Consider the following 26,662-nt stretch of genomic DNA (forward strand, 5'->3'; position numbering starts at 1 on the left):
GGACCTTGGACAGCTTCCCCGCAGTCCCTTAACCACACCACATTCTCCGGTTTCAAGTAAGAGGAGGGCTGATAAATCTGTCAATGTTTGCGCTGGCTTTATTTTGACTGAGTAGATCAGGGTAATTCGTGCAGGTGACTGAGTAGATCAGGGTAATTCGTGCAGGTGACTGAGTAGATCAGGGTAATTCGTGCAGGTGACTGAGTAGATCAGGGTAATTCGTGCAGGTGATTGACGGTAAATCATTCAAGAGATGCTCTCTTTTTGAAATTAACATGACCGGAATTTCTCAAATACATTGCTGAAAAGAACTGCATTTATACGTTAAAGTGCAATTATCTTTCAATGCGTAACTGCATTTTGTCTCCATTGGCACCAATACTAGCAGATGTGGTACTATTCCCAGGGACATCATTTCAGCAGAACCTCATGGCCACTAGGGTGGCGCCTCACGTTTGCCCTGTGCAATTTGTTACGAGTCCTCTGTTATTTACACCTCTAGCTAGGGTCGTTGAAGTGGCCTTGCGCATGCAATCTCTCTCCCCAACCTAGCCATTCACTCATCCACTCTTAACTTGTTGGATTGGATATCTGCATTTCCACCTTCTGGATTACTGAGTTTCTTTGCGCAGAGAATATAAAAGGATTCCACGAATTCAATTAGCTTTAAGGGCGTAACATTGTTAGTTCCATCATTCTTTCCAAACAATAATTTGATGCGTATCGATTATTTGCTTTTCACAAGTTCGCGTGTGGGTATTTCTTCCATATATTTTTCGTGAGTAAAGTAAATTATCACAATGATACCTATTTTTCACCGGATGATAATGGTTATTCCTATTCTCTGACCTCTATTGAACATAGCCTACTATCCATCACCAAGACTGTTGCGTTCTTCCAGAGACAACACACGGTGCAGGCTACTCATCTGATGACAGTCCGCTGCAATCCGTAGCCTATCAAGTCCCTTCTTTTATTTTCGGCAATGCAATAACGTTTTGCCGTGCCTTTAACCGTGGTAAAACTCAAGAGCAATAACGCAAGTTGAGGAAACGAACAATGTAACACCCACAGTGTCCGACAGGTAAGTATAACCTTCATTTTGTGATGTGGGCTCAATTATCGGAAGACGGGAAATAGCCTACAACATTTTGAGATATTCTATTCGTTCTGGAAAACCTTAAACATTCACATACTTGGTCAAATAAATCCAGACGTTCCATTCAGTTATGAACGTTTTGTTTATGGACAGATCTGTGGTAGCGTTTGTTTATTGTCTCCAGAATATAATAAAAATGATTCATGCGGCGATGTGAAATTTGACTTTATAGTGTGCCACCTGGCAGGATCAAACATTATAGCTAATGTGGCTCTCTTGAGTCTATTTCTGCACGTATTTGAACGTGAAATGTGCCTGTTATGGGTATCAGTAGTGGTCGATGAACCCGAGACGATTAAAACCCACTAATTGTAGAATGTAGCTGAGAACAATATGAAACTCAAGGTATAGGCTACCATTTCAACCTATACCTCACATTCGATTTAAGTATTACTGTGAACTATGTTATGCTTAAATAACAGCTCTGACATGTATTCTCCCCCCCAAAAAAATCCAAAACATTGATTTGTACTTTGGGGACACAGTGCTGCTTGCATGACTGTCATATTGAAGAGGATATGAGTTACACAGACACACACACACACACACACACACACACACACACACACACACACACACACACTCACACACACACACACACCCCCACACACACACACACACACACACACACAGTCAAAATGAAGTGTTTATGCTGCAGGTCTGGATGTTGAGCCCACTCACTGACAAATGAACACAGAGAGGGGAAAAAGACAACTCAATAAGAAAGGATTGTTAAGGTTGCCTGTCCTCTCTCTGACTCTATCACGCCATCTCCCCCTTATTCTTTCACCTTCAGCAGAGGCAATGCTGCAATGGACTGATTTCCCATGGGACTCTGCAGTGTTGTCCATATGTGGCTAACAGGATATGAGATCAGAAGATAACAGCTACAACATAGAGAGGATATGCCATGTCATACTGTAGGCTACTTACAGTGCAATCCCATTGGCTTCTGTTGATGGAGCTCATAGCCCATGTCTTGAGTGAGGGTTTATTTTAATTTTTTAACCATCTTTTACGGCACAATGCATCACTGAGCTTTTTCACTAGGTACCAACCAGTGTTTAGAAGTGCAGTCAATAACTTGATGATACAGTATTTATCCATGTAGAAACTCATTAGAAGTGTGGTGAGGCAGTGAGTAATTACATCTTAATTACGATCATGTTTTGAAATTGAAAATAAGGTTATTGTAGTAAAATAAATCCCTGCACTACTCCTCTCTCCACCTTCATTACATAAGCATTCCTTGTTCTAAAAGTTCCATATCTCTCATGTCAAAGTCTCTCTCTGGCATTTTAACTTCTGAGATCTAAGTGATGATTTAAAATACTTATTCAACTGGTTGTTTGGATCCTGGATGCTGATTGGATGAGCAGCGTTTCCAAGCCGTGCTGTATTGGCGGTCAAAGGCACACCTATGCCTGCTAACAGTTGATTCCTGTGCCTTACTGTGCCTCCATAAGAATATCATGTTCATGTAGCTTTCTGAATCGTCTCCTGCAGCAGGGGTTAATGTAAGCCTCGCTGTCTGCCTGTCCGACCTCGGAAACAATCTTTCACTTTTGAATTTCAAGCTTTTTAGCACACACATGAGAAACGTCCTCTATCGTGTCGGACCGAACAACACCATTTACCCATGACTGTATTCACGATACAGCACTTCCTCTTGTGCCTTTTTGCTTACATACAGCACTTTAAGTGAGGTGAGAGTGCAGTCGGGTTAAAACGTCTCATTTACCAGAGGAGGGTAGTCAAAGATCTCAGGAGAGAAGACTTCATTGACCACTAAAGCAGCTACTGTAGCTAGCTGATCGAATAGCACTGATATACATCCCCTTCATACATGAAACCAAAAGGTAGAACATACTCTATTAGTTGCTCCTCTGGTTTGTAAATGTAATGAACTATTTTAAGCTATATTTTCCCCAAGAAAAGTTACAGAATATATACTTGATGATATCCCCTTCTGGATTGGTATCTGGTATCTCCCATAACTCGCCCTAGAGAAGGAAGTACTCTCTCACCCTTTCCATTTGGTCAGGTTTTACAACCACCTCCTGACGTTGCCATGGATGCATTCCCTTGGAGAACAGGCGGAGATGAATGCTTTTCCAGGGAGATTGAATACCTTGGCAAAACTACTCTGTGATTAAAAAATATATTATTGCTAGATTGATATTTAAAATATTGAAAAGCCAAGATTTTATAGTTGCAGGATCCTGGTGTTTCCAAGTGCAAAGTTAGAGATGGATCTATCAAAAGATGAATGTCATTATCTAACAATGAGTGAGAGACCTTGTGGGCTGAGTAGGAGCATTCAAAACCCAAAGACCATGATGAAACCACAGGGTTTCTTCATCAGTTGTAATGTAATTGGACAAAGAGTAACAATCCACTGTGTTAGCTGGACGGCTGCTTGGCCAGAGGGGAACGAAAATAGACTATTATTGGAGATCAGTTCTGCTCTGTCTATCCAAACATACAAACATTGACACGACAGGCAAAGCGCACTTAAGATTTGCACCCGTCTCTATAAGATTTAAAACATATAGAATATTTAACGATCAATCAAACATGGATGTTGTAGTTCTTCCGCATTCGGGGTAAGAATTGAGATTTTATCCGTGTGAAACGACTGTGGGTTCTTCTCTTTCTGTTTGCACAGCAGCTTTTGGGGTTGGTGAAAGCACCATGCTGCTCTGCCGAGTGCTCAGGGCCATCTGCAGTACGAGTACAGCAGCAGAGCATTGAAACACTGCCAAGGTGAATGAAGACTGTCAGGCCAGAGTTGGAGGCAGAGCTGGGGGCAGATCCCTGGCACAGCACCTCACCAGGACCTGCCTCGCTCTTGGAACACTACGACTGTACTTAGGAATTGTTCGTTTATCTAGGGTGACTCATCAGCTACACTCTCTGGTGTTGCTGTTTTTACTCCAGAACAAGGAAACCTTCTCAGAAACACAGTTCAGTTGTTCTAAGCTGATGTCAAACATGCAGCCCTCTGCTTTCCTCAGCACCCAGGTAGGTGCTTGGCTGTACATTGGAAGGAGAAGAGTTGGGATGAGTTACCCCAGTGTTGTTAAAAGTGATTTGAGAAAGCCTCTTAAAGAGCTGTGTCAATGCAATCCCCTGAATGATCCATCTGTATCAACTGTCCAGGCATTTAGTATGCTTGTAATGGATTCACATTTATTTAACATTTATTTTAACAGGGAGTCATACTGAGACCAAGGTCTCTTTCACAGATGAGCCCTATACACATCAATATACACTATACACATCAGTATACACTATACACATCAATATACACTATACACATCAGTATACACTATACACATCAATATACACTATACAAATCAGTATACACTATACACATCAATATACACTATACACATCAATATACACTATACACATCAATATACACTATACACATCAGTATACACTATACACATCAATATACACTATACACATCAGTATACACTATACACATCAATATACACTATACACATCAGTATACACTATACACATCAATATACACTACACTATACACATCAGTATACATCAGTATACACTATACACATCAATATACACTAGACACATCAGTATGCACTATACATCAATATACACTATCATCATATACACTATACACATCAGTATACACTATACACATCAGTATACACTATACACACAGTATACACTATACACATCAATATACACTAGTATACACAGTATATACACATCAGTATACACTATACACATCAGTATACACTATACACATCAGTATACACTATACACATCAATATACACTATACACATCAATATACACTATACACATCAGTATACACTATACACATCAATATACACTATACACATCAATATACACTATACACATCAATATACATCTCAATACACGAAAAGCATAACAGTCATAGAAATCAAACACATTCTTCAGCAAAAAGGTACTAAACCATCCTTTTGAATTGCAGGGCTTCCCAAACTCGGTCCTGGCCCCAAATTCATGATAAATAACATCTGTTCATTTTAGCAAAACCTGCAACATGCTAGCTAAGTCGTAGTTCACTCGTACTGCCGTTTACACAGTCAAGCTTCAAGTGCATGCCGATTTAGCTAGGCGCTGATTTAGCTAACTAAAGTACTTTGTATGGAGAACATTTCTGCCAGCCAGGGTGTGCCCTGTAAGCATTCCCATCTCATGGAGGCTCTTTGAGTTAAATCCTCAAACCAGTTCTCCTCTGGGGGCTCTTTGAGTTAAACCTGCAGTCCAGTTCTCCTCTGGGGGCTCTGTGAGTTAAACCTGCAGACCAGTTCTCCTCTGGGGGCTCTGTGAGTTAAACCTGCAGACCAGTTCTCCTCTGGGGGCTCTGTGAGTTAAACCTGCAGACCAGTTCTCCTCTGGGGGCTCTGTTCTCCTCTGGGGGCTCTGTGAGTTGAGTTAAACCTGCAGACCAGTTCTCCTCTCAGACCAGTTCTCCTCTGGGGGCTCTGTGAGTTATAAATCTGCAGACCAGTTCTCCTCTGAGTTGGGGATCTGTGAGTTGAGTTAAACCCTCAAACCAGTTCTCCTCTGGGGGCTATGTGAGTTAAACCCGCAGACCAGTTCTCCTCTGGGGGCTCAGTTAAACCCTCAAACCAGTTCTCCTCTCTGGGGGCTCTGTGAGTTGAGTTAAAGTCAGACCAGTTCTCCTCCTGAGTTAAACCCGCAGACCAGTTCTCCTCTGGGGGCTCTGTTCTCCTCTGGGGGCTCTGTGAGTTAAACCCGCAGACCAGTTCTCCTCTGGGGGCTCTGTGAGTTGAGTTAAACCCTCAAACCAGTTCTCCTCTGGGGGCTCTGTGAGTTAAACCTGCAGGGTCTTGAAGAGAATGTTAAAGCGTTAGAGTCTTGAAGAGTGTGTTGAAGTGGAAGTCTTGAAGAGTGTGTTGAAGAGAGTGTTGAAGAGAGTGTTGAAGAGGGAGTCTTGAAGAGTGTGTTGAAGAGGTAGAGTCTTGAAGAGTGATTTGAAGAAGTAGAGTCTTGAAGCGAGTGTTGAAGCAGTACAGTCTTGAAGAGAGTGTTGAAGAGGTAGAGTCTTGAAGAGAGTGTTGAAGAGGTAAAGTCTTGAAGAGTGATTTGAAGAAGTAGAGTCTTGAAGCGAGTGTTGAAGAAGTACAGTCTTGAAGAGAGTGTTGAAGAGGTAGAGTCTTGAAGAGAGTGTTGAAGAGGTAGAGTCTTGAAGAGAGTGTTGAAGAGGTAGAGTCTTGAAGAGAGTGTTGAAGAGTAGTCTTGAAGAGTCTTGAAGAGGAGTCTTGTGTTGAAGAGGTAGAGTCTTGAAGAGAGTGTTGAAGAGGTAGAGTCTTGAAGAGAGTGTTGAAGAGGTAGAGTCTTGAAGAGAGTGTTGAAAGAGAGTGTTGAAGTGTTGAGTAGAGTAGAGTCTTGAAGAGAGTGTTGAAGAGGTAAGAGTGTTGGTAGAGTCTTGAAGAGGAGTGTTGAAGAGGTAGAGTCTTGAAGAGAGTGTTGAAAGAGGTAGAGTCTTGAAGAGAGTGTTGAAGAGGTAGAGTCTTGAAGAGAGTGTTGAAGAGGTAGAGTCTTGAAGAGAGTGTTGAAGAGAGTGTTGAAGGAAGTCTTGAAGAGTAGAGTCTAGAAGAGAGTGTTGAAGAAGAAGGTAGAGTCTTGAAAGAGTGTGTTGAAGAGGTAGAGTCTTGAAGAGAGTGTTGAAGAGGTAGAGTCTTGAAGAGAGTGTTGAAGAGGTAGAGTCTTGAAGAGAGTGTTGAAGAGGTAGAGTCTTGAAGAGAGTGTTGAAGAGGTAGAGTCTTGAAGAGAGTGTTGAAGAGGTAGAGTCTTGAAGAGAGTGTTGAAGAGGTAGAGTCTTGAAGAGAGTGTTGAAGAGGTAGAGTCCTGAAGAGAGTGTTGAAGAGGTAGAGTCTTGAAGAGAGTGTTGAAGAGGTAGAGTCTTGAAGAGAGTGTTGAAGAGGTAGAGTCTTGAAGAGAGTGTTGAAGAGGTGGTGAGTAGTGTGTGTGAGGATGTGGAGCTAAACAGAACAGATTGTGTAGACCAAAACATGCTGAGTGACTCCACACTACAGTTTTCCTTCTATCTGCAATCGATTGAATCCAAGCCAGAATCTGTGAAGAGCTGAACAGTGGAGAGCTGAGCAGAGCAGTAGTGAACAGAGCTGGAACAGATGTAACCAGAAATCTATACAGATTATGGGGGGGACAAAGAGTAGAACTCAGGAGGAGCAGACTAGCATACAGCAGGGGTCGAGATTAGAGCCCAACTAGTAGAGTAGAGAATAGCTTTACAGCGAGGTGTAGAGTGTTCATTCATCTCTCCGGAGTGCCCTGTCGGCACATAGAGCCTCAGCAGGAGATGGAAATGGTCAGGGAGCGGGATGGAGATGGAGACGGATGCTCTCTCTTTCTCCACACACACTGAGGAACCCTGGGATGGTAGAGGACCATCTATAATACATCTCAGTAATCTATAAAGGAAAGTCATCATTGATCCAATGCTTTTATCAAGGGTGGAGGGAAAATAATGAATTCCATGCTGCACCTAAATGACCAAGAGAAAATCAAGTAATTGAACCAAAATGTTAAATTTTGGCCAATGGCTATCCATAACTGTCTGTCCTTTTCCCTCTACCTTTCTTTGTGGATAGCTGTCCATAACTGTCTGTCTTTTTCCCTCTAACTTTCTTTGTGGATAGCTGTCCATAACTGTCTGTCCTTTTCCCTCTACCTTTCTTTGTGGATAGCTGTCCATAACTGTCTGTCTTTTTCCCTCTAACTTTCTTTGTGGATAGCTGTCCATAACTGTCTGTCCTTTTCCCTCTACCTTTCTTTGTGGATAGCTGTCCATAACTGTCTGTCTTTTTCCCTCTACCTTTCTTTGTGGATAGCTGTCCATAACTGTCTGTCCTTTTCCCTCTACCTTTCTTTGTGGATAGCTGTCCATAACTGTCTGTCTTTTTCCCTCTACCTTTCTTTGTGGATAGCTGTCCATAACTGTCTGTCTTTTTCCCTCTAACTTTCTTTGTGGATAGCTGTCCATAACTGTCTGTCTTTTTCCCTCTACCTTTCTTTGTGGATAGCTGTCCATAACCAAATGTTGCTTGGTTCTGTTAATGTATCAAATGGGTCCTGTCTTTTAACATAAATAACCAGAAACAACCTATTCAGCTTCCAGGGTTTGCTGCCTGTCTACTGGTGGGAAAATTGCATCCCTGGTTTACTGTAGATGGCTTCCCTTCAGGTAAATACATATTTCATTGAGTTGTCAACAAACATTAAACCAAACCTTATCTGGGTTAAAATGAGAAAGATGACGATTTTGTTCAAAAATGAAGTTATAATAACAAGGAAACAATGTTCTTCTGCAAGGTAGGCCCATTATAAGACAACATAAAATGTGAGTCTGCTCTTCCACATGCAATAGAATCAACCCTTCTTAATTAGGTCTGAGGCTCTCTCCCTCTCTGTTCTCTATCCAGCCAAACATACTGTAACACAAAGAAGTTAGAGCCTACTGTAGCTCTGGATAACAGAATGACACAAATTACATTAACTCTGTGACCATGAATCCCATTTGGGTTGTGCTTTTTGTGCAAGATAGCAAGTCCAGGCATCCCATACAGCGACAAGGCTTCTACAATATAATGTTTTCCCTGATAGCAAGCCCAGGCACCCCATACAGCGGCAAGACTTGGAGGCTTCCACAATATAATATGCTCCCTGATAGCAAGCCCAGGCATCCCATACAGAGGCAAGGCTTTACGACTTCCACAATATAATGTGCTCCCTGTGCCCACTTTGAGATTTAGGGGGATGCCACATGGGTAAGTGGATTTTAGTTTGGCTCTGAAAAATGAAGCTGTTCGTAACATGCTCCAGTCAGCTGTTTGAAGTAAGGTTGGAGCACCCAAGGTCTATAGGAAGATGTGATCTCTGTTGATTAGAATGGATTTGTAATTAAGACATTATAACCCAGAGATGGAGGCCAAGGTTTCTTTGATTGTGTCATCCCACTAATGGTTGAACATGGATTGAAGAATAGTATGCAGAGAAGGAAGTGGGTGCACGGTTATTACAGTTCTGAAGATATTACGTTATTTCTCGAGGCTCTACGTTTCAGTCAGCTGCTTTGGATTGGATGACTGGTGCATTCTTAGAAGAAAGGATTACAAAAGGGTTCAGTGGCCGTTCCCATTGGAGAACCCTTTTAGGTTCCAGGTAGAACTCCCTTTGGTTCCATGTAGGTTCTAGAGAGAGAGAGCGAGAGAGACAGACCGACACAGGGCTGTTGTGTGTGTGTGTGTGTGTGTGTGTGTGTGTGTGTGTGTGTGTGTGTGTGTGTGTGTGTGTGTGTGTGTGTGTGTGTGTGTGTGTGTGTGTGTGTGTGTGTGTGTGTGTGTGTGTGTGTGTGTGTGTGTGTGTGTGTGTGTGTGTGTGTGTGTGTGTGTGTGTGTGTGTGTGTGTTTGTGTGTGTGTGTGAGAGAGAGAGAGAGAGAGAGAAAGAGCACTACAGCATAATTGAGTATCAGCTCACAGATGCCCTTCTCCCTAGAGGCCTGAAGGAAGGTAGGGCTCCAATCACTGGTGTGGCAGTCAGGCACATGTAATTCCTAGGAGATGAATGCCATAGTGGCGGCCAGATTACAGCACAGATGTGCTCAGTGGTTGTGGTTTAGCTACACTGTTCTTACCGGGGGTATCATTTGAATTGCCATGCATTTGGACAATAAAGTATTGTACGTATCGCATAGATGGCTAAAGAAAACACTGGTTGGCAAGTGCAGTTTAGTTTAGGACTGTCTCGATCAATCACCTGTAAAAATGCCCAAGGTTCTCTTCTTCTCATACTCTCATGTAGAGAATGGTAGCATGCCTTATGGATATATGGCTATGTGCTCAAGCAGCAGAGGCAGAGAGGGGTAGTTCCTGCCGCAGAATGACCAAATCACCCTCTAGTGGCCTCATGGGTGGAATGTTATTAACATTCTTCATGATTGTATAATAAATAAACATTATTTTTTTAAACCCTCAGAAAATCTGGTGTTTCTATGTCAAACAGTTTTGTTATATTTCAGTGATGTACACTGAACAAAAATAGAAACGCAACATGTGAGGTGTTGGTCACATGTTTCATGAGCTGAAATAAAATATCCCAGAAATTTTCCACACGCACAAAAAGCTTATTTCTCTCAAATGTTGTGCACATATATATTTACACCCCTGTTAGTGAGCATTTCTCCTTGACCAAGATAATCCATCCACCTGACGGGTGTGGCATATCAAGAAGCTTATTAAACAGCATGATCATTACACAGGTGCACCTTGTGCTGGGGACAGTAAAAGGCCACACTAAAATGTGAAGTTTTGTTACACAATACAATGCCACAGATGTCTCAAGTTTTGAGGGAGCGTGCAATTGGCATGCTGACTGCAGGAATGTCCACCAGAGCTGTTGCCAGAGAATTGAATGTTAATTTCTTTACCATAAGCCGCCTCCAACGTTGTTTTAGAGAATTTGGCAGTATGTCCAACTGGCCGGCCTCACAACCACAGACCACGTGTATGGTGTTGTGTGGGCAAGAGGTTTGTGGATGTGAACGTTGTGAACAGAGTGTCTCATGGTGGCGGTGGGGCTATGGTATTGGCAGACCTAAGCTATGGACAACAAACACAATTTCATTTTATAGATGGCAATTTGAATGCACAGAGATACCGTGACGAGATCCTGAGGCCCATTGTCGTGCCATTCATCCGCCGACATCACCTCATGTTTCAGCATGATAACATTATCCATGTTGCAAGGATCTGTACACAATTCCTGGAAGCTGAATATGTCCCAGTTCTTCCATGGTCTGCATACTCACCAGACATGTCACCCATTGAGCATGTTTGGGATGCTCTGGATTGAAGTGTACGACAGCGTGTTCCAGTTCCCCGACAATATCCAGCAACTTTGCACAGCCATTGAAGAGGAGTGGGACAACATTCCACAGACCACAATCAACACCCTGATCAACTCTATACGAAGGAGGTCTGTCGCACTGTATGATGCAAATGGTGGTCACACCAGATACATGCTCCTTCCTTTTTTAAAATTTGTGACCGACAGATACATATCTGTATTCCCAGTCATGTGAAATCCATAGATTAGGACCTAATGAATTTGTTTCAATTGACTGATTCCTTTATATCAACTGTGACTCAGTAAAATCTTTGAAATTGTTGCACGTTGCGTTTATATTTTTCTTTCAGTGTATATAAAGTGTAATATTGGGATGCAAACTCAAAGCGGAATACATTTCAACTCTATATCTGACATGGCACCATGTGTGTGAGGTGCATACTGTTGTTTCAAAGTAGATGTGTTTAAGACTACCAAGAACAACTCTGTGTGACCCTGATGTAGCCCACTGAGGTGAAAGTTTATCCGCAGGGTAAAGTTAGAGCTTTGACCCCTACTCATCAAAACTTTCTGAAAACATCCTACCTCTACTTTTAGGCCACAGTGTCAATGACTAAACCATTGGTAGGAGCCTGCTTGGTGAAGTGATACACCTCCAGCTCGCAATGGTTAAAAATACACTCCTATTGCAAGCTGTTGGCTTTGAAACACTCTTAATATGTGATAATGTATGCCAAGACGGCCACGTTGAATTCCACCTTCAGAAGACGTGAGGCTGTGTGAGGGGCTGCTGATGACATCCTAGTGAAAAAGGATTTAGTCTGTGCCGGTACCCAGTGTATCCAACACATGGGCTCTGCATATGGTAATGTGATTGCATGCGTAATGTGTTGATGTCCATGACTGTTTGGGGATAATGTTCAGTGACAGTGTAACATCGCTAGGCCTATGTGGATGTGATGTCATGTGTGAATGTGATCTGGAAGTGGTGCTTGGAATACATATCCCTGTCTTGTGACAGGTTTGTGTGTTATGAATGTGATTTGCATTTATAAAATATAACGCCTTTCACTAGGTCTTCAAGAGCTCTTATCGTTTTATAGGGGAAACTCACTCCATCCACCATCAATGTGTAGGCCTAATACTTTGGCATGAATTGCTGAATGTAAAAAGATGGCTTACTGTGCATCCAAAATGGCACCCTATTCCCTACATAGAGCACTATATAGGAAATAGGGTACAATTTTAACCGTCAGTGTCTTATCCAATTAAATTATTCCCTCTCTCTCCTCACTCTCTTCTCTCTCTCTAATCCTTTAATTAATTAACAATGGCATAAAATAAACTGGATCAACTGAGTGGATAGTTGGCTTGGGAGAGGACAGTTTAGTCTCTCTATTAGTCTGTACTGCAGATGGTCTCTATTAGTCTGTACTGCAGATTGTCTCTATTAGTCTACTGCAGATGGTCTCTATTAGTCTACTGCAGATGGTCTCTATTAGTCTACTGCAGATGGTCTCTATTAGTCTACTGCAGATGGTCTCTATTAGTCTACTGCAGATGGTCTCTATTAGTCTGTACTGCAGATGGTCTCTATTAGTCTGTACTGCAGATTGTCTCTATTAGTCTACTGCAGATGGTCTCTATTAGTCTACTGCAGATGGTCTCTATTAGTCTGTACTGCAGATGGTCTCTATTAGTCTACTGCAGATGGTCTCTATTAGTCTACTGCAGATGGTCTCTATTAGTCTGTACTGCAGATGTTCTCTATTAGTCTATACTGCAGATGGTCTCTATTAGTCTATACTGCAGATGGTCTCTATTAGTCTGTACTGCAGATGTTCTCTATTAGTCTATACTGCAGATGGTCTCTATTAGTCTATACTGCAGATGGTCTCTATTAGTCTGTACTGCAGATGTTCTCTATTAGTCTGTACTGCAGATGGTCTCTATTAGTCTGTACTGCAGATTGTCTCTATTAGTCTACTGCAGATGATCTCTATTAGTCTACTGCAGATGGTCTCTATTAGTCTGTACTGCAGATGGTCTCTATTAGTCTGTACTGCAGATTGTCTCTATTAGTCTACTGCAGATGGTCTCTATTAGTCTATACTGCAGATGGTCTCTATTAGTCTATACTGCAGATGGTCTCTATTAGTCTATACTGCAGGTGGTCTCTATTAGTCTATACTGCAGATGGTCTCTATTAGTCTGTACTGCAGATGTTCTCTATTAGTCTATACTGCAGATGGTCTCTATTAGTCTATACTGCAGATGGTCTCTATTAGTCTGTACTGCAGATTGTCTCTATTAGTCTACTGCAGATGATCTCTATTAGTCTACTGCAGATGGTCTCTATTAGTCTGTACTGCAGATGGTCTCTATTAGTCTGTACTGCAGATTGTCTCTATTAGTCTACTGCAGATGGTCTCTATTAGTCTGTACTGCAGATGGTCTCTATTAGTCTACTGCAGATGGTCTCTATTAGTCTATACTGCAGATGGTCTCTATTAGTCTATACTGCAGATGGTCTCTATTAGTCTATACTGCAGATGGTCTCTATTAGTCTGTACTGCAGATGTTCTCTATTAGTCTATACTGCAGATGGTCTCTATTAGTCTATACTGCAGATGGTCTCTATTAGTCTGTACTGCAGATGTTCTCTATTAGTCTATACTGCAGATGGTCTCTATTAGTCTATACTGCAGATGGTGTCTATTAGTCTGTACCACAGATGTTCTCTATTAGTCTATACTGCAGATGGTCTCTATTAGTCTATACTGCAGATGGTCTCTATTAGTCTGTACTGCAGATGTTCTCTATTAGTCTGTACTGCAGATGGTCTCTATTAGTCTGTACTGCAGATGGTCTCTATTAGTCTATACTGCAGATGGTCTCTATTAGTCTGTACTGCAGATGGTCTCTATTAGTCTGTACTGCAGATGTTCTCTATTAGTCTCCACTGCAGATGGTCTCTATTAGTCTGTACTGCAGATGTTCTCTATTAGTCTGTACTGCAGATGTTCTCTATTAGTCTACTGCAGATAGTCTATATTAGTCTCTACTGCAGATGGTCTTTATTAGTCTGTACTGCAGATGGTCTCTATTAGTCTACTGCAGATGGTCACTATTAGTCTACTGCAGATGGTCTCTATTAGTCTACTGCAGATGATCTCTATTAGTCGACTGCAGATGGTCCCCATTAGTCTACTGCATTTGGTCTATATTAGTCTACTGCAGATGGTCTCTATTAGTCGACTGCAGATTGTCTCTATTAGTCTACTGCAGGTGGTCTCTATTAGTCTACTGCAGATGGTCTCTATTAGTCTACTGCAGATGGTCTCTATTAGTCTACTGCAGATGGTCTCTATTAGTCTACTGCAGATGGTCTCTATTAATCTACTACAGGTGGTCACTATTGGTCTACTGCAGATGGTCTCTATTAGTCTCTACTGCAGATGGTCTCTATTAGTCTACTGCATATAGTCTCTATTAGTCTACTGCAGATGGTCTCTATTAGTCTACTGCAGATGGTCTCTATTAGTCTACTGCAGATGGTCTCTATTAGTCGACTGCAGATGGTCTCTATTAGTCTACTGCAGATGGTCTCTCTTAGTCTACTGCAGATGGTCTCTATTAGTCGACTGCAGATGGTCTCCATTAGTCTACTGTAGATGGTCTCTATTAGTCTACTGCAGATGGTCTCTATTAGTCTCTACTGCAGTTCTATTGCTGTTAGTGTTAATCATAGAATTACATATACACCTTATTTATGGGATCTTTGTGGTGTCAACAGTCTAAAGCACTGGATGTCATGTGAACGACAGTGAAGAACTGGAGGAAAAATGAGACAGCAAGGGAGTGAGATGGGCTGGATGAAGAAACAACAGGTTAAAGGGATGGGAGATGGAGTGAGATGGGCTGGATGAAGAAACAACAGGTTAAAGGGATGGGAGATGGAGTGAGAAGGGCTGGATAAAGAAACAACAGGTTAAAGGGATGGGAGATGGAGTGAGAAGGGCTGGATGAAGAAACAACAGGTTAATGGGATGGGAGATGGAGTGAGATGGGCGGGATGAAGAAACAACAGGTTAATGGGATGGGAGATGGAGTGAGATGGGCTGGATGAAGAAACAACAGGTTAAAGGGATGGGAGATGGAGTGAGATGGGCGGGAGGATGGAGATGGAGGTGAAGAGGTTGATGAGATGCTAGATTAGAGCAGTGTGTGTGTGTGAACCTGTGTGCATGAGCATGTGCGAGTGAATAATGTGTGTTAGTGTGTGTGTGTGTGCATGAAAGGCTGTTTTAGGAAGCTAGGCTTGGTCAGGGTCGAGGAAACATCTCCCCAGTGTCATGGCAACAGAAATGTGTGCGCGTCAGCTCATCGATCGGCACACTTATAATGGTGATAGAGGGAGAATGATGAAGGGCTGTGTTGACAGGGACCAACCTACAGTCACACACACATATACACACACACACACACACACACACACACACACACACACACACACACACACACACACACACACACACACACACACACACACACACACACACACACACACACACACACACACTGTCTTGTACAGCTAACCTTGTGGGGACAATTCAGTCACATTCAAAATCCTATTTTCCCTAACCCCTAACCCTAACCGGTACTCTTACCCTAACCCTAACCTTAAACCTAACCCTAACCTTAACCCAACCCTAGCTCCTAACCCTAACCTTAAAACTAACCCTAGCTCCTAATCCTAATCCTAACCCTAAACCTAATTCTAACCCTCACACTAATTCTAACCTTCACCCTAAACCCCCTAGAAATAGCATTTGACCTTGTGGGGACCAACAAAATGTTCCCAGTTGGTCAAATTTTTGTTTGTTTACTTCTGGTCCCCACACACTGCATCTCTCCAGGACCGAATTTCGGAGCCCTTTTCATCTTAGATTGTTGACATAAAATGGCATGAGCATTCTTCGTTCTTACATAATACTCCAAATCTGAGGACATTTGGAACTGCTTACGTAAAGTCCTTACAATGGGCCCTTCCAGAAAAGTGTCCCTAAATGTACTTGGTCCATTGACAGAGACAGTGCGACTTGGTGCGGCAGCCTGTTCGTGTATTGCAGTCTTATCAGTGTTTGGGCTCTTCAGGCTGTGTAAGGGGATTGAAGGCTGCGACGGGCCATGGTATTGTTTCTCTAATCTGGGCCCAGCGGTGGTGTGTGTGAGTGGCTCATCCAGCTCTCCCTCCCTCCCTCTTTCTGTATTCTGTGTGTGTTTGTGAGAGAGCGAGAGAGAGAGAGAAATTCAGACAATGTTTACGTGTGTGTGTGTGTGTGTGTGTGTGTGTGTGTGTGTGTGTGTGTGTGTGTGTGTGTGTGTGTGTGTGTGTGTGTGTTTGTGTGACAATGTTTGTGTGTGTGTGTGTGTGTGTGTGTGTGTGTGTGTGTGTGTGTGTGTGTGTGTGTGCGTTCACATGTGTAGAATCTCTAACAGGAGCCCATGTCCCATGACATACATGGTGAAATAGCCAGGATTAGCTCTCTGCAAATATTGAAATGACATAACAAATGGAAGGGATTGTTCCATACTGATGGGTGGTTCCATACTGATGGGAAGGTTCCATACTGATGGGATGGTTCCATACTGATGGGATGGTTCCATACTGATGGGATGGTTCCATACTGATGGAATGGTTCCATACTGATGGGTTGGTTCCATACTGATGGGATGGTTCCATACTGATGGGATGGTTCCATACTGATGGGATGGTTCCATACTGATGGAATGGTTCCATACTGAATGAATGGTTCCATACTGATGGGATGGTAAATTACTTAGTGCTGGGAGATGGTCTGGTGTGTTCTGTGAGTGTCCCCATACCTGTCTCCTTCAATCACATATATTGCGGTTGTGTAGCAATAACCGTGGCCCGTATTCATAAAGTCTCAGAGTAGAAGTGCTGATCTAGGAACAGGTCGATCCTGTCTATTCATTATAATCTTAAAAGCAAAACTGATTCTAGATAAGCACTACTACAGGCTCTGGTGTTACAGTCAAAAAACTATGTTTCAATAGTACTTAGATGAGGAAATTAGATTATCACTACACTCTTAGAAAAAAGGTTTCTGCAGCTGTCCCCTTAGGAGAACCATTTTTGGTTTCATGTAGAACCCTTTGTAGTTCCAGGTAGAACTCTTTTGGGTTCTATGTAGAGCTATCTGTGGAAAGGGTTCTACTTCGAACCAAAAAGGGTTCTACTTGGAACCAAAAAGGGTTCTACCTGGAACCCAAACGTTTTTTTCTATGGGGACGGCCACAGCCACAGAACCAGCACTTTTTTTTCTAAGTGTGTACCACTGATTTCAAAGGAACTTACAAAGTAATATGACAGCATGCATGAAAGCTAACTTAAAGCAGAGTGAATATCTTGATTTAATCAAGTTATTAAGTGGAGGAGGCCTTTTGAAAAGATTGCCAATATCAATTTTTACCTCAATTGGCCAACTATTAGACAGGCATAGTTGTGCACCAAAAAAATATGTTACATCACTGTCTGAGCAAGTCATTGCCCACATCTGGAAAGATGCAGGTGGACAAAAACAGACATGACTGGTCACTTCCTGTTCGTGCTTCTGACAGGAAGTGGTGGTGCACAGTGGAGCCTAGGACCCCTGCTGTGGCGGCCCAGCGTCCACCTGCTGCCGTCTGATTATATCTCATTAGACTGACTCCACTAATCCAATCTGCCCTGTTGCTCAAACTAAATTCTGTCTGGCTGACTGGGGGCCCACACTTCCTCTATCAGCGCACATTTCACACACACACACACACACACACACACACACACACACACACACACACACACACACACACACACACACACACACACACACACACACACACACACACACACACACACACACACACACAAACACACACTTTCACACTAACCACATATGCTGCTGCTACTGTCTATTATCTGTCCTGTTGTCTGGTCACTTTACCACTACCTATATGTACATAGCTACCTAAATTACCTCGCACATCGACTCGGTACTGGCTCTCCCTGTATACAGTGCATTCGGAAAGTATTCAGACCCCTTGATTTTTTCCACATTTCGTTACATTACAGCCTAATTCTAATATTGATGAAATGTTATGTTTATGTTTATGTTTACCCCATAATGACGAAGCAATTATTTACATAAGTATTCAGACCCTTTGCTATGAGACTCAAAATTGAGGTCAGTGTCGGGGTGTGACTAGGCTGAGTCATCTAGGTGATTTCTATTTCTATGTCGGCAGCTGTTTATCCTTATCTCTGATTGGGGTTCATATTTAGGCAGCCATTTCCCCTTTGTGTTTTGTGGGATCTTGACTTTGTATAGTTGCCTGTTAGCACTATAGCAGCTTCACGTTTCTTTTTTGTGCATTTATTGTTTTCTTTGAGTTTCGCTTCATAATAAAGAGGATGGAACCATATCACGCTGCATCTTGGTCCACTCATTATGACGAGCGTGACAGTCAGGTGCATCCTGTTTCTATTGATCATCCTTGACATGTTTCATCAACTTGATTGGAGTCCACCTGTGGTAAATTCAATTGATTTGTCATGATTTAGAAAGGCACACACCTGAGCTAAAACCAAGTCATGAGCTCAAAGGAATTATCGGTAGAGCTCCGAGACAGGATTGTGTCGAGGCACAGATCTGGGGAAGGGTACCAAAAAATGTCTGCTGCATTGAAGGTCGCCAAGAACACAGTGGCCTCCGTCATTCTTAAATGGAAGAGGTTTGGAGCCACCAAGACTGTTCCTAGAGTTGAGCAATCGTAGGAGAAGGGTCTTGGTCAGGGAGGTGACCCAGAACCCGATGGTCACTCTGACAGAACTCCAGAGTTCCTCTGTGGAGATGGGGGAACCTTCCAGAAAGACAACAACCTCTGCAGCACTCCACCAATCAGGCCTTTATGGTAGGAAGCCACTCCTTAGTAAAAGGCATATGACAGCCCACTAGGAGTTTGCCAAAAGGCAACTAAAGACTTGTAGACCACGAGAAACAAGAATCTCTGGTCTGATGAATCCAAGATATAACTCTTTGGCCTGAATGCCAACCCTCACGTCTGGAGGAAACCTATCACCATGCCTACGGTTAAACATGGTGGTGGCAGCATCATGCTGTGGGGATGTTTTTCAGCTGCAAGGGACTGGGAGACTAGTCAGGATCGAGGCAAAGATGAACGGAGCAAAGTACAGAGAGATCTTTGGTGAAAATCTGCTCCAGAGCGCTCAGGACCTCAGACTGGGGCGATGGTTCACCTTCCAACAAGACAACAAAGTACACAGCCAAGACAACACAGGAGTGGCTTCGGGACAAGTCTCTGAATGTCCTTAAGTGGCCCAGCCAGAGCCCGGATTTGAACCCGATCGAACATCTCTGGAGAGACCTGAAAATTGCTGTGCAGCAACGCTCCCCATCCAACCTGACAGAGCTTGAGAGGATCTGCAAAGAAGAATGGGAGAAACTCCCCAAATACAGGTGTGCCAAGCTTGTAGTGTCATACCATCAGAAGACTCAATGCTGTCATCGCTGGCAAAGGTGCTTCAACAAAGTACTGAGTAAAGTGTCTGAACACTGTATCGCCATGTTATTTTTACTTGTTATTGTTATTCGTTAGTTACTGTGTATTTACTCCACCATGTATTTACTCTACCGTGTATTTACACCACCCTGTATTTACTCCACCATGTATTTACTCCACCATGTATTTACTCCACCGTGTATTTATTCCACCATGTATTTATTCCACCATGTATTTACTCCACCGTGTATTTATTCCACCATGTATTTATTCCACTGTGTATTTACTCCACCATGTATTTATTCCACTGTGTATTTACTCCACCGTGTATTTATTCCACCATGTATTTACTCCACCGTGTATTTATTCCACCATGTATTTATTCCACTGTGTATTTACTCCACCGTGTATTTATTCCACCATGTATTTACTCCACCGTGTATTTATTCCACCATGTATTTATTCCACTGTGTATTTACTCCACCGTGTATTTACTCCACCATGTATTTATTCCACTGTGTATTTACTCCACCATGTATTTACTCCACCATGTATTTATTCCACTGTGTATTTACTCCACCATGTATTTATTCCACTGTGTATTTACTCCACCGTGTATTTATTCCACTGTGTATTTACTCCACCGTGTATTTATTCCACCATGTATTTACTCCACCGTGTATTTACTCCACCATGTATTTATTCCACTGTGTATTTACTCCACCATGTATTTATTCCACTGTGTATTTACCCCTCATGTCACTATTTCTATTTGTTGGAAAATGACCCGTAAATAAGCATTTCACTGTTAGTCTATACCTGTTGTCTACAAAGCATGTGACAAATAAAATTGGATTTGATTTGGTTTAGTTAAATTGTTTTTGTGTGTGTCGTGTGTCTGTGTGTCTTGGTCTTTGACTGAGTATGTGTCTGCATGCCTGGCTGAGCACTTGGTTTTGAGTGTGTGTCAGCTTGCAGTGTGTCAGTCAGAGTGTGTGTCAACTTGCAGTGTCAGTCAGAGTGTGTGTCAACTTGCAGTGTCAGTCAGAGTGTGTGCCAGTTTGCAGTGTGATCTATGTTAGCCCCTGTGGCAAACAGTCTATATACGATTATGGTGTGTGTGTCTGTGTGTGAATGTGTGTGTGTGTCTGTCAACAATGGACAGCCAAGATGGTGTGTACCCATGTTTATATGCACAGTATTTCAGCCTATACCTAATTATACACTAGAATTGGCATCTGCCTGTCTGTCTGTCAGTATGACCGAAGAGTTCAATCTGACATCACCTGGATAGATTGATCCCTAGATTCCTAGGCATATCTCAGCTCCTTATCCCTCTGATTAAAAGTCAGTGCTGTGAAACACACCACTGATAGCAGAGAGACTGACAACTAAAATATATGAATAACTCCCTTAATAAATCCCTTGATAACTAATAACTATTTGACGAAGAGGTTCTTGTTCACCACCATATTGTGATAGAAATAGAATGTATTGTTTGGACTTGGTGTAGCCCAGGTTACAGTGTAGTGGTGGATAAATAATGACAGTATTATGGCACAGCTACAGTGAGAGCTCATCATTTGAATGGTAATTGGCTGAATTTGTCCAGATAATTCCAGTCTGGATACATCTTCAGGGTACACCTGCATGCACTTGCACTTTCAAAGAGTGTAGTGACGTCTGTACAACGTCATCCTGGATGTGAACTATTGTTTTTGTTTTTCGGACATGAACAGCACACTGATGTCTTTTTCCCTCTCTGACCAGTTTGTACATTTGCACCCCCATCTTGTGGCAAGGATTTGTACTTCAAGATGACTTATTTTTATTATATATATAATATATATACATATTATTTTCTTTTCTTCAAGATAACTTATAAGGAAGTGTAGCCAGGAAACAGTAACATGGAGATTTAAATAAAAAAGATAGTTTTTCCTAGCCATCGTACTTCTACATCAACATTGCTTGCTGTTTGGAGTTTTAGGCTGGGTTTCTGTACAGCACTTTGTGACATCTGCTGATGTAAGAAGGGCTTTATAAATAAATGTGATTGATTGATGATATGAAATGATATTGGATTCTTTATTTCTTGTTGTGTTAAACAGGTCTTAGTTTGGTTTGGTCTCGAGACGACGACACTGTGTATCATCATCTCCTCCCGCCCTGAGGTTTCCTCTCCCGCCCTGGGGTTTCCTCTCCCGCCCTGGGGTTTTCTCTCCCTCCCTGGGGTTTCCTCTCCCGCCCTGGGGTTTCCTCTCCCGCCCTGGGGTTTCCTCTCCCTCCCTGGGGTTTCCTCTCCCGCCCTGGGGTTTCCTCTCCCGCCCTGGGGTTTCCTCTCCCTCCCTGGGGTGTCCTCTCCCGCCCTGGGGTTTCCTCTCCCGCCCTGGGGGCCCTGGGGTTTCCTCTCCCGCCCTGGGGTTTCCTCTCCCGCCCTGGGGTTTCCTCTCCCTCCCTGGGGGTTTCCTCTCCCGCCCTGGGGTTTCCTCTCCCGCCCTGGGGTTTCCTCTCCCTCCCTGGGGTTTCCTCTCCCCGCCCTGGGGTTTCCTCTCCCGCCCTGGGGTTTCCTCTCCCGCCCTGGGGTTTCCACTCCCTCCCTGGGGTGTCCTCTCCCGCCCTGGGGTTTCCTCTCCCTCCCTGGGGTTTCCTCTCCCTCCCTGGGGTTTCCTCTCCCTCCCTGGGGTTTCCTCTCCCGCCCTGGTGTTGCCTCTTCCGCCCTGGGGTTTCCTCTCCCGCCCTGGGTTTTCCTCTCCCTCCCTGGGGTTTCCTCTCCCGCCCTGGGGATTCCTCTCCCGCCCTGGGGTTTCCTCTCCCGCCCTGGGGTTTCCTCTCCCGCCCTGGGGTTTCCTCTCCCTCCCTGGGGTTTCCTCTCCCGCCCTGCAGTTTCCTCTCCCTCCCTGGGATTTCCTCTCCCGCCCTGGGGTTTCCTTTCCTGCCCTGGGGTTTCCTCTCCCACCCTCAGAACAATCATCTGATGTGAGTACAGTACACAGGTGCCGATCTGTCATCGAATCTTACCCCCCCCATTCTCTTATCAAATGAGATGTCATTGAGAATACCAATGTCCTGGTCCAATAAAAACCAAACAAGTAATGAAATTAAATAGTAGTAAGAGAGGAGAACACCTCCACTGTTACAGAAGGCTACTGTACATTACAAGCAGGCATGTTGCAGTATACTAATCATTGACATTGTCTGAGATCATTGTACTGCCCATGATCTTCTCTCTTACAGGTTTTATTGCACACTTTGCTGAACGTGAGAGCCACTTTCTTCCCAAGAACAGGGCTTTTCAATCCTAGTCCTAGGGACCCAAATTAGTTTTTGCCCTAGCATTCACACACCTGATTCAAATTAAAGGCTTGATGAGGAGATGATTAGTTGAATGAAGTGTGCTAGGGCAAAAACAAAAATGCGCATCCCAGGACCAGGATAGAGAAACACTGCCATAGAACAACATATTAATGTTTTATGGTATTCAGTTCGTCTGGGTCATGTTCTGAATGAAATGGGAAGGTACTATCTGAACATTAGAACACACATTCTCGTTTTCTGTTGCAAAACATTTTGCTACATTGTGTCCTACTGAATACGACCCAGATTTCTGTTTGTCCAGTGGCCATCTGTGATGATTATGCCACTTCCTGTGCCTACAGAGTTTGATGGAGAGCTGGTCGGATGACAGCTGGAACTGTTGTCATAACCGGAGGAATTCTCGCCACGGTGATACTCTTGTGTATCATAGCAGTGCTCTGTTACTGTAGACTCCAGGTAGGTGTGTGTGAGAGAGAGAGATATTAAGCCTCAAAATCACTACAGTCTCTGTTCACTTATTTACTGTCACAACATCCCTCCCTCTTCCCCTCTGCCTTTCAGTATTACTGCTGTAAGAAGAATGGGTCAGAAGGGGACACCAGCTCCGTCACGCAGCCCCACTTTGCCTGCAACGCATGCAGTGCTCCCGGGGTGGACGGGACGGCCGTCACTCCCCTCTCCCTCTCCCCAGAACTCCCTGCCTCTCACGCCACGGGCCCCCCACGTAACTACTGCCCCACCTGTTCGCCCTACGAATCACCCTTCTATATCCGAACCACCGACGAGTTGCACAATGGCGGCGAGCGCATCACCTACATGCCCACGCACTATGAGAACCCAGCCCTGGCTCTCGCTCTGCCCTCCCTGCATGGCTCCCTGCTGAGTACCAGCCAGCATCGCAGCAACCCAGCACCGGACTTCTACACCAACACTCGCGCTATAAGTACAGACGTGTGACCCACTTCCGATGTCCTGTTGGCTCATTTGGTTGGAGCGTGGTGTTTTCTACTGCAGGGTTGTGAGCTCAATCCCTGCATAGGCCATGCACTGTACACAGAACATTTGTTCATTATTGCTTTGGATAAAAGAGACTATGTTTTTATGAGGGTAATCTCTGGTAGCCACTGTGTCTCTCTGCTGACAACTAAAGAGAAGAGGATGAAAAAGGAGCATTGAGAGAAACATGAAGCGTTGACCCTTTGACCTGGTCATGCACTTCCTTGTTCTTTCTCCCTACACTGTGTCAGCTAGCTTCCAGCTGGATTTGAGCACACTCAAACAGTATTGTTTTTTAAACAGAGGTAGCTATCATGTTTGTTGCTGTTTAATTAAAAACTAGACTCCTGTAATACAGAGGCAGGGAGCATCCCTTAGTGTTCAATAGACCAAGACCTATACGCTGTCTGGCGAGGTTGTGTGTGGGAATCTAATCTTCACTGTTCGAGGGCTATCGATATCGTGGTTTTACCTGGACCTACTCTTGTCATTTCCAAGTATCTGCCAAAAGAGATTCTGAACTCCAAATAAAAGCAAATTGCATTTTCAAGTGAAGGTATTCAGAAGAAACGTAGCAAAAATAGTGAAGAGACCCTAACTCCTTCAGAGCTTTCTCTATGCAAGTTCTATGCACGCAAAATCTAAATTGGTTGGAGAGAAAAGTATAACGATGCAGCTGTCCAGCTTGTATGTTTTTTTCCCTCCAAATGTTTGTCATATGTAACAGGAACTATTGAAAGACTGTTGTCTATTGTTTTATGTTATTGAAAGAGGTATGCAGCCTACCATGGCTACTTTTGAGACAATGGAATTTGATCACATAATATAATAACTAGAATATTACAGTTTAAAGATAGTTTTCAAGTCAGGACAGGGGCATTTTGTAAGTGGGTGATGCAGTATTGCAGTTAGTGATGATTTGTCTGTTTCTGCACCTGTGTCATTAAGTGGACTACCATTCTTTGTGCAGAACACTGAAGCTACAGTACAGTTCAAATTGTATTTCTCTTCATTGACAATGATGCAAAAAATTGGAAATGTATATATTACCAAATGCATTGAAAGCATTTCTATTTGTTTGTCTCTTTGATTAACTGGCTGATGACTTTTTGGATTCCGTCATGATGCATTTTGAATTGGGGTGTGTAAGTCTGGTATGATTTAGATGTAGTTTGTGCCATTTGATGTCTGCACTCTTCTGATCATCTAATTGTTGATTCTATGAACTGTACACATCCATGTATTTACACATTTGAGTGTTTATTTCATCTTATGAAGAACTTGAAATACAATATTTATGTAATTGGTAACTAAATACATAATTATTAACCTTGTTATATGGCACTCATTTTTAATCAATTATTAGACAACATTGCTTGCCATGTATGATATTATTTTGCCCTGGTGTCTTTTTATGTTTTAGTGTGAAACAGCAAAAAAATGACAGACATGTATGATAGGGGTGATACTAATTTTACTATAGGTTTCTTAAAGCACCCCCATCAGCGACTTCTGTATAGAGCTGAAAAGCCCTATCATACCTGTGACAACAGCAACGCTCATATGGATACAACGATACCAACATAAACATTACATGTGTCTATTAAGTCCTTACACTTTTGATTCGATGTTACAGGTTTTTTTCACCAGTGCAAGTCTTGTACTTGTATTTTTGTCCAACATTAAATAAAGGAATGCATATATTGGAAAAAATGCTGTAAGATATAGATTGAAGAAGGAAGCTGTTATAAAATTATTGTCCATGAAAAAGCAGTCGTGTGTTAGGGCATTGTTTCTAGTGTTTATTTGCTCTTTAAAAAGGGGTGAAAAATGTGTGTCTGTTCAAAAGCTTCTATAAATCTGTCAATTTAAATCCGAACCAAGACAAATCATTTCAATTGAGAATATCAACCGAATTACATGCCCCATAAGAATACATTTTCATATTTAATTCCTGTTGGTTTAGGTTATTCATAAAATAACTAACCATTTAAAAAAAAATACTATGAAATATTAAAAGAGAAAAAAATATATACATATCTCACATTGTTACCTTGTGACAATTAAAGATTTATAACTGCTTGAAATATATTTGTTGTCCGTATTGTACGTACACACACACACACACACACACACACACACACACACACACACACACACACACACACACACACACACACACACACACACACACACACACACACACACACACACACACCCTGCTCAAAGTAGCTAAAAACAAGCCCATAAGCGACTTCCAATTTAATGGATGTAACAACAATGTATTGCAATTGTCTGAAGCATTTTCCAACATTCCGTTTTCATATTTAGCCTACCAAAAATGTTACAATGAATAAATTATATCACACCACCATCCTTTCTCTCCCAGAATCGAATCAAATGAGAGCAATAAAAGCAAGCATTGATTTAAATATACACTGGAGATGACAGATAGGGGGCGTTGTTTCGAAGTCCGTGCCTCCATCTTGGCACTCCCCCACCGTTATAAAAAATATTTTGGAAGCTATAGAAAGGAATTTATTAACGTCTACATTTGATATTGCCATGTTTATTCTATTACAGACACCTTAATGCATACTTTAAATATATTATGTGAGCTAAATATACAAATAAAACAAGAAACATTTGAGATGACTAATGTTACTGTCCCCACTACAGCAAA

At 42.7% G+C, this 26,662-nt stretch overlaps 1 protein-coding gene across 2 annotated transcripts; it reads left to right on the forward strand.

Moving 5' to 3' along the window:
- Positions 1 to 446: 446 nt before the first annotated feature.
- On the forward strand, positions 447 to 26,048 carry LOC112252072 (protein FAM163A). Of its 2 annotated transcripts, XM_024422985.2 has the most exons (3): positions 447 to 1,084; positions 23,325 to 23,439; positions 23,545 to 26,048. In XM_024422985.2, the coding sequence occupies exons 2-3, from the start codon at positions 23,347 to 23,349 to the stop codon at positions 23,938 to 23,940; spliced, it is 489 nt and encodes a 162-aa protein (XP_024278753.1). In that variant the 5' UTR covers positions 447 to 1,084; positions 23,325 to 23,346; the 3' UTR covers positions 23,941 to 26,048. The 2 variants fall into 2 exon arrangements, with proteins under 2 accessions (XP_024278753.1, XP_024278754.1); XM_024422986.2 differs by lacking the exon at positions 447 to 1,084 and having other exon boundaries at positions 22,373 to 23,439.
- Positions 26,049 to 26,662: the final 614 nt, after the last annotated feature.

This window comes from Oncorhynchus tshawytscha, linkage group LG06 (genome assembly GCF_018296145.1).
Source record: "Oncorhynchus tshawytscha isolate Ot180627B linkage group LG06, Otsh_v2.0, whole genome shotgun sequence".
In the NCBI taxonomy this organism is placed as follows: domain Eukaryota; kingdom Metazoa; phylum Chordata; class Actinopteri; order Salmoniformes; family Salmonidae; genus Oncorhynchus; species Oncorhynchus tshawytscha.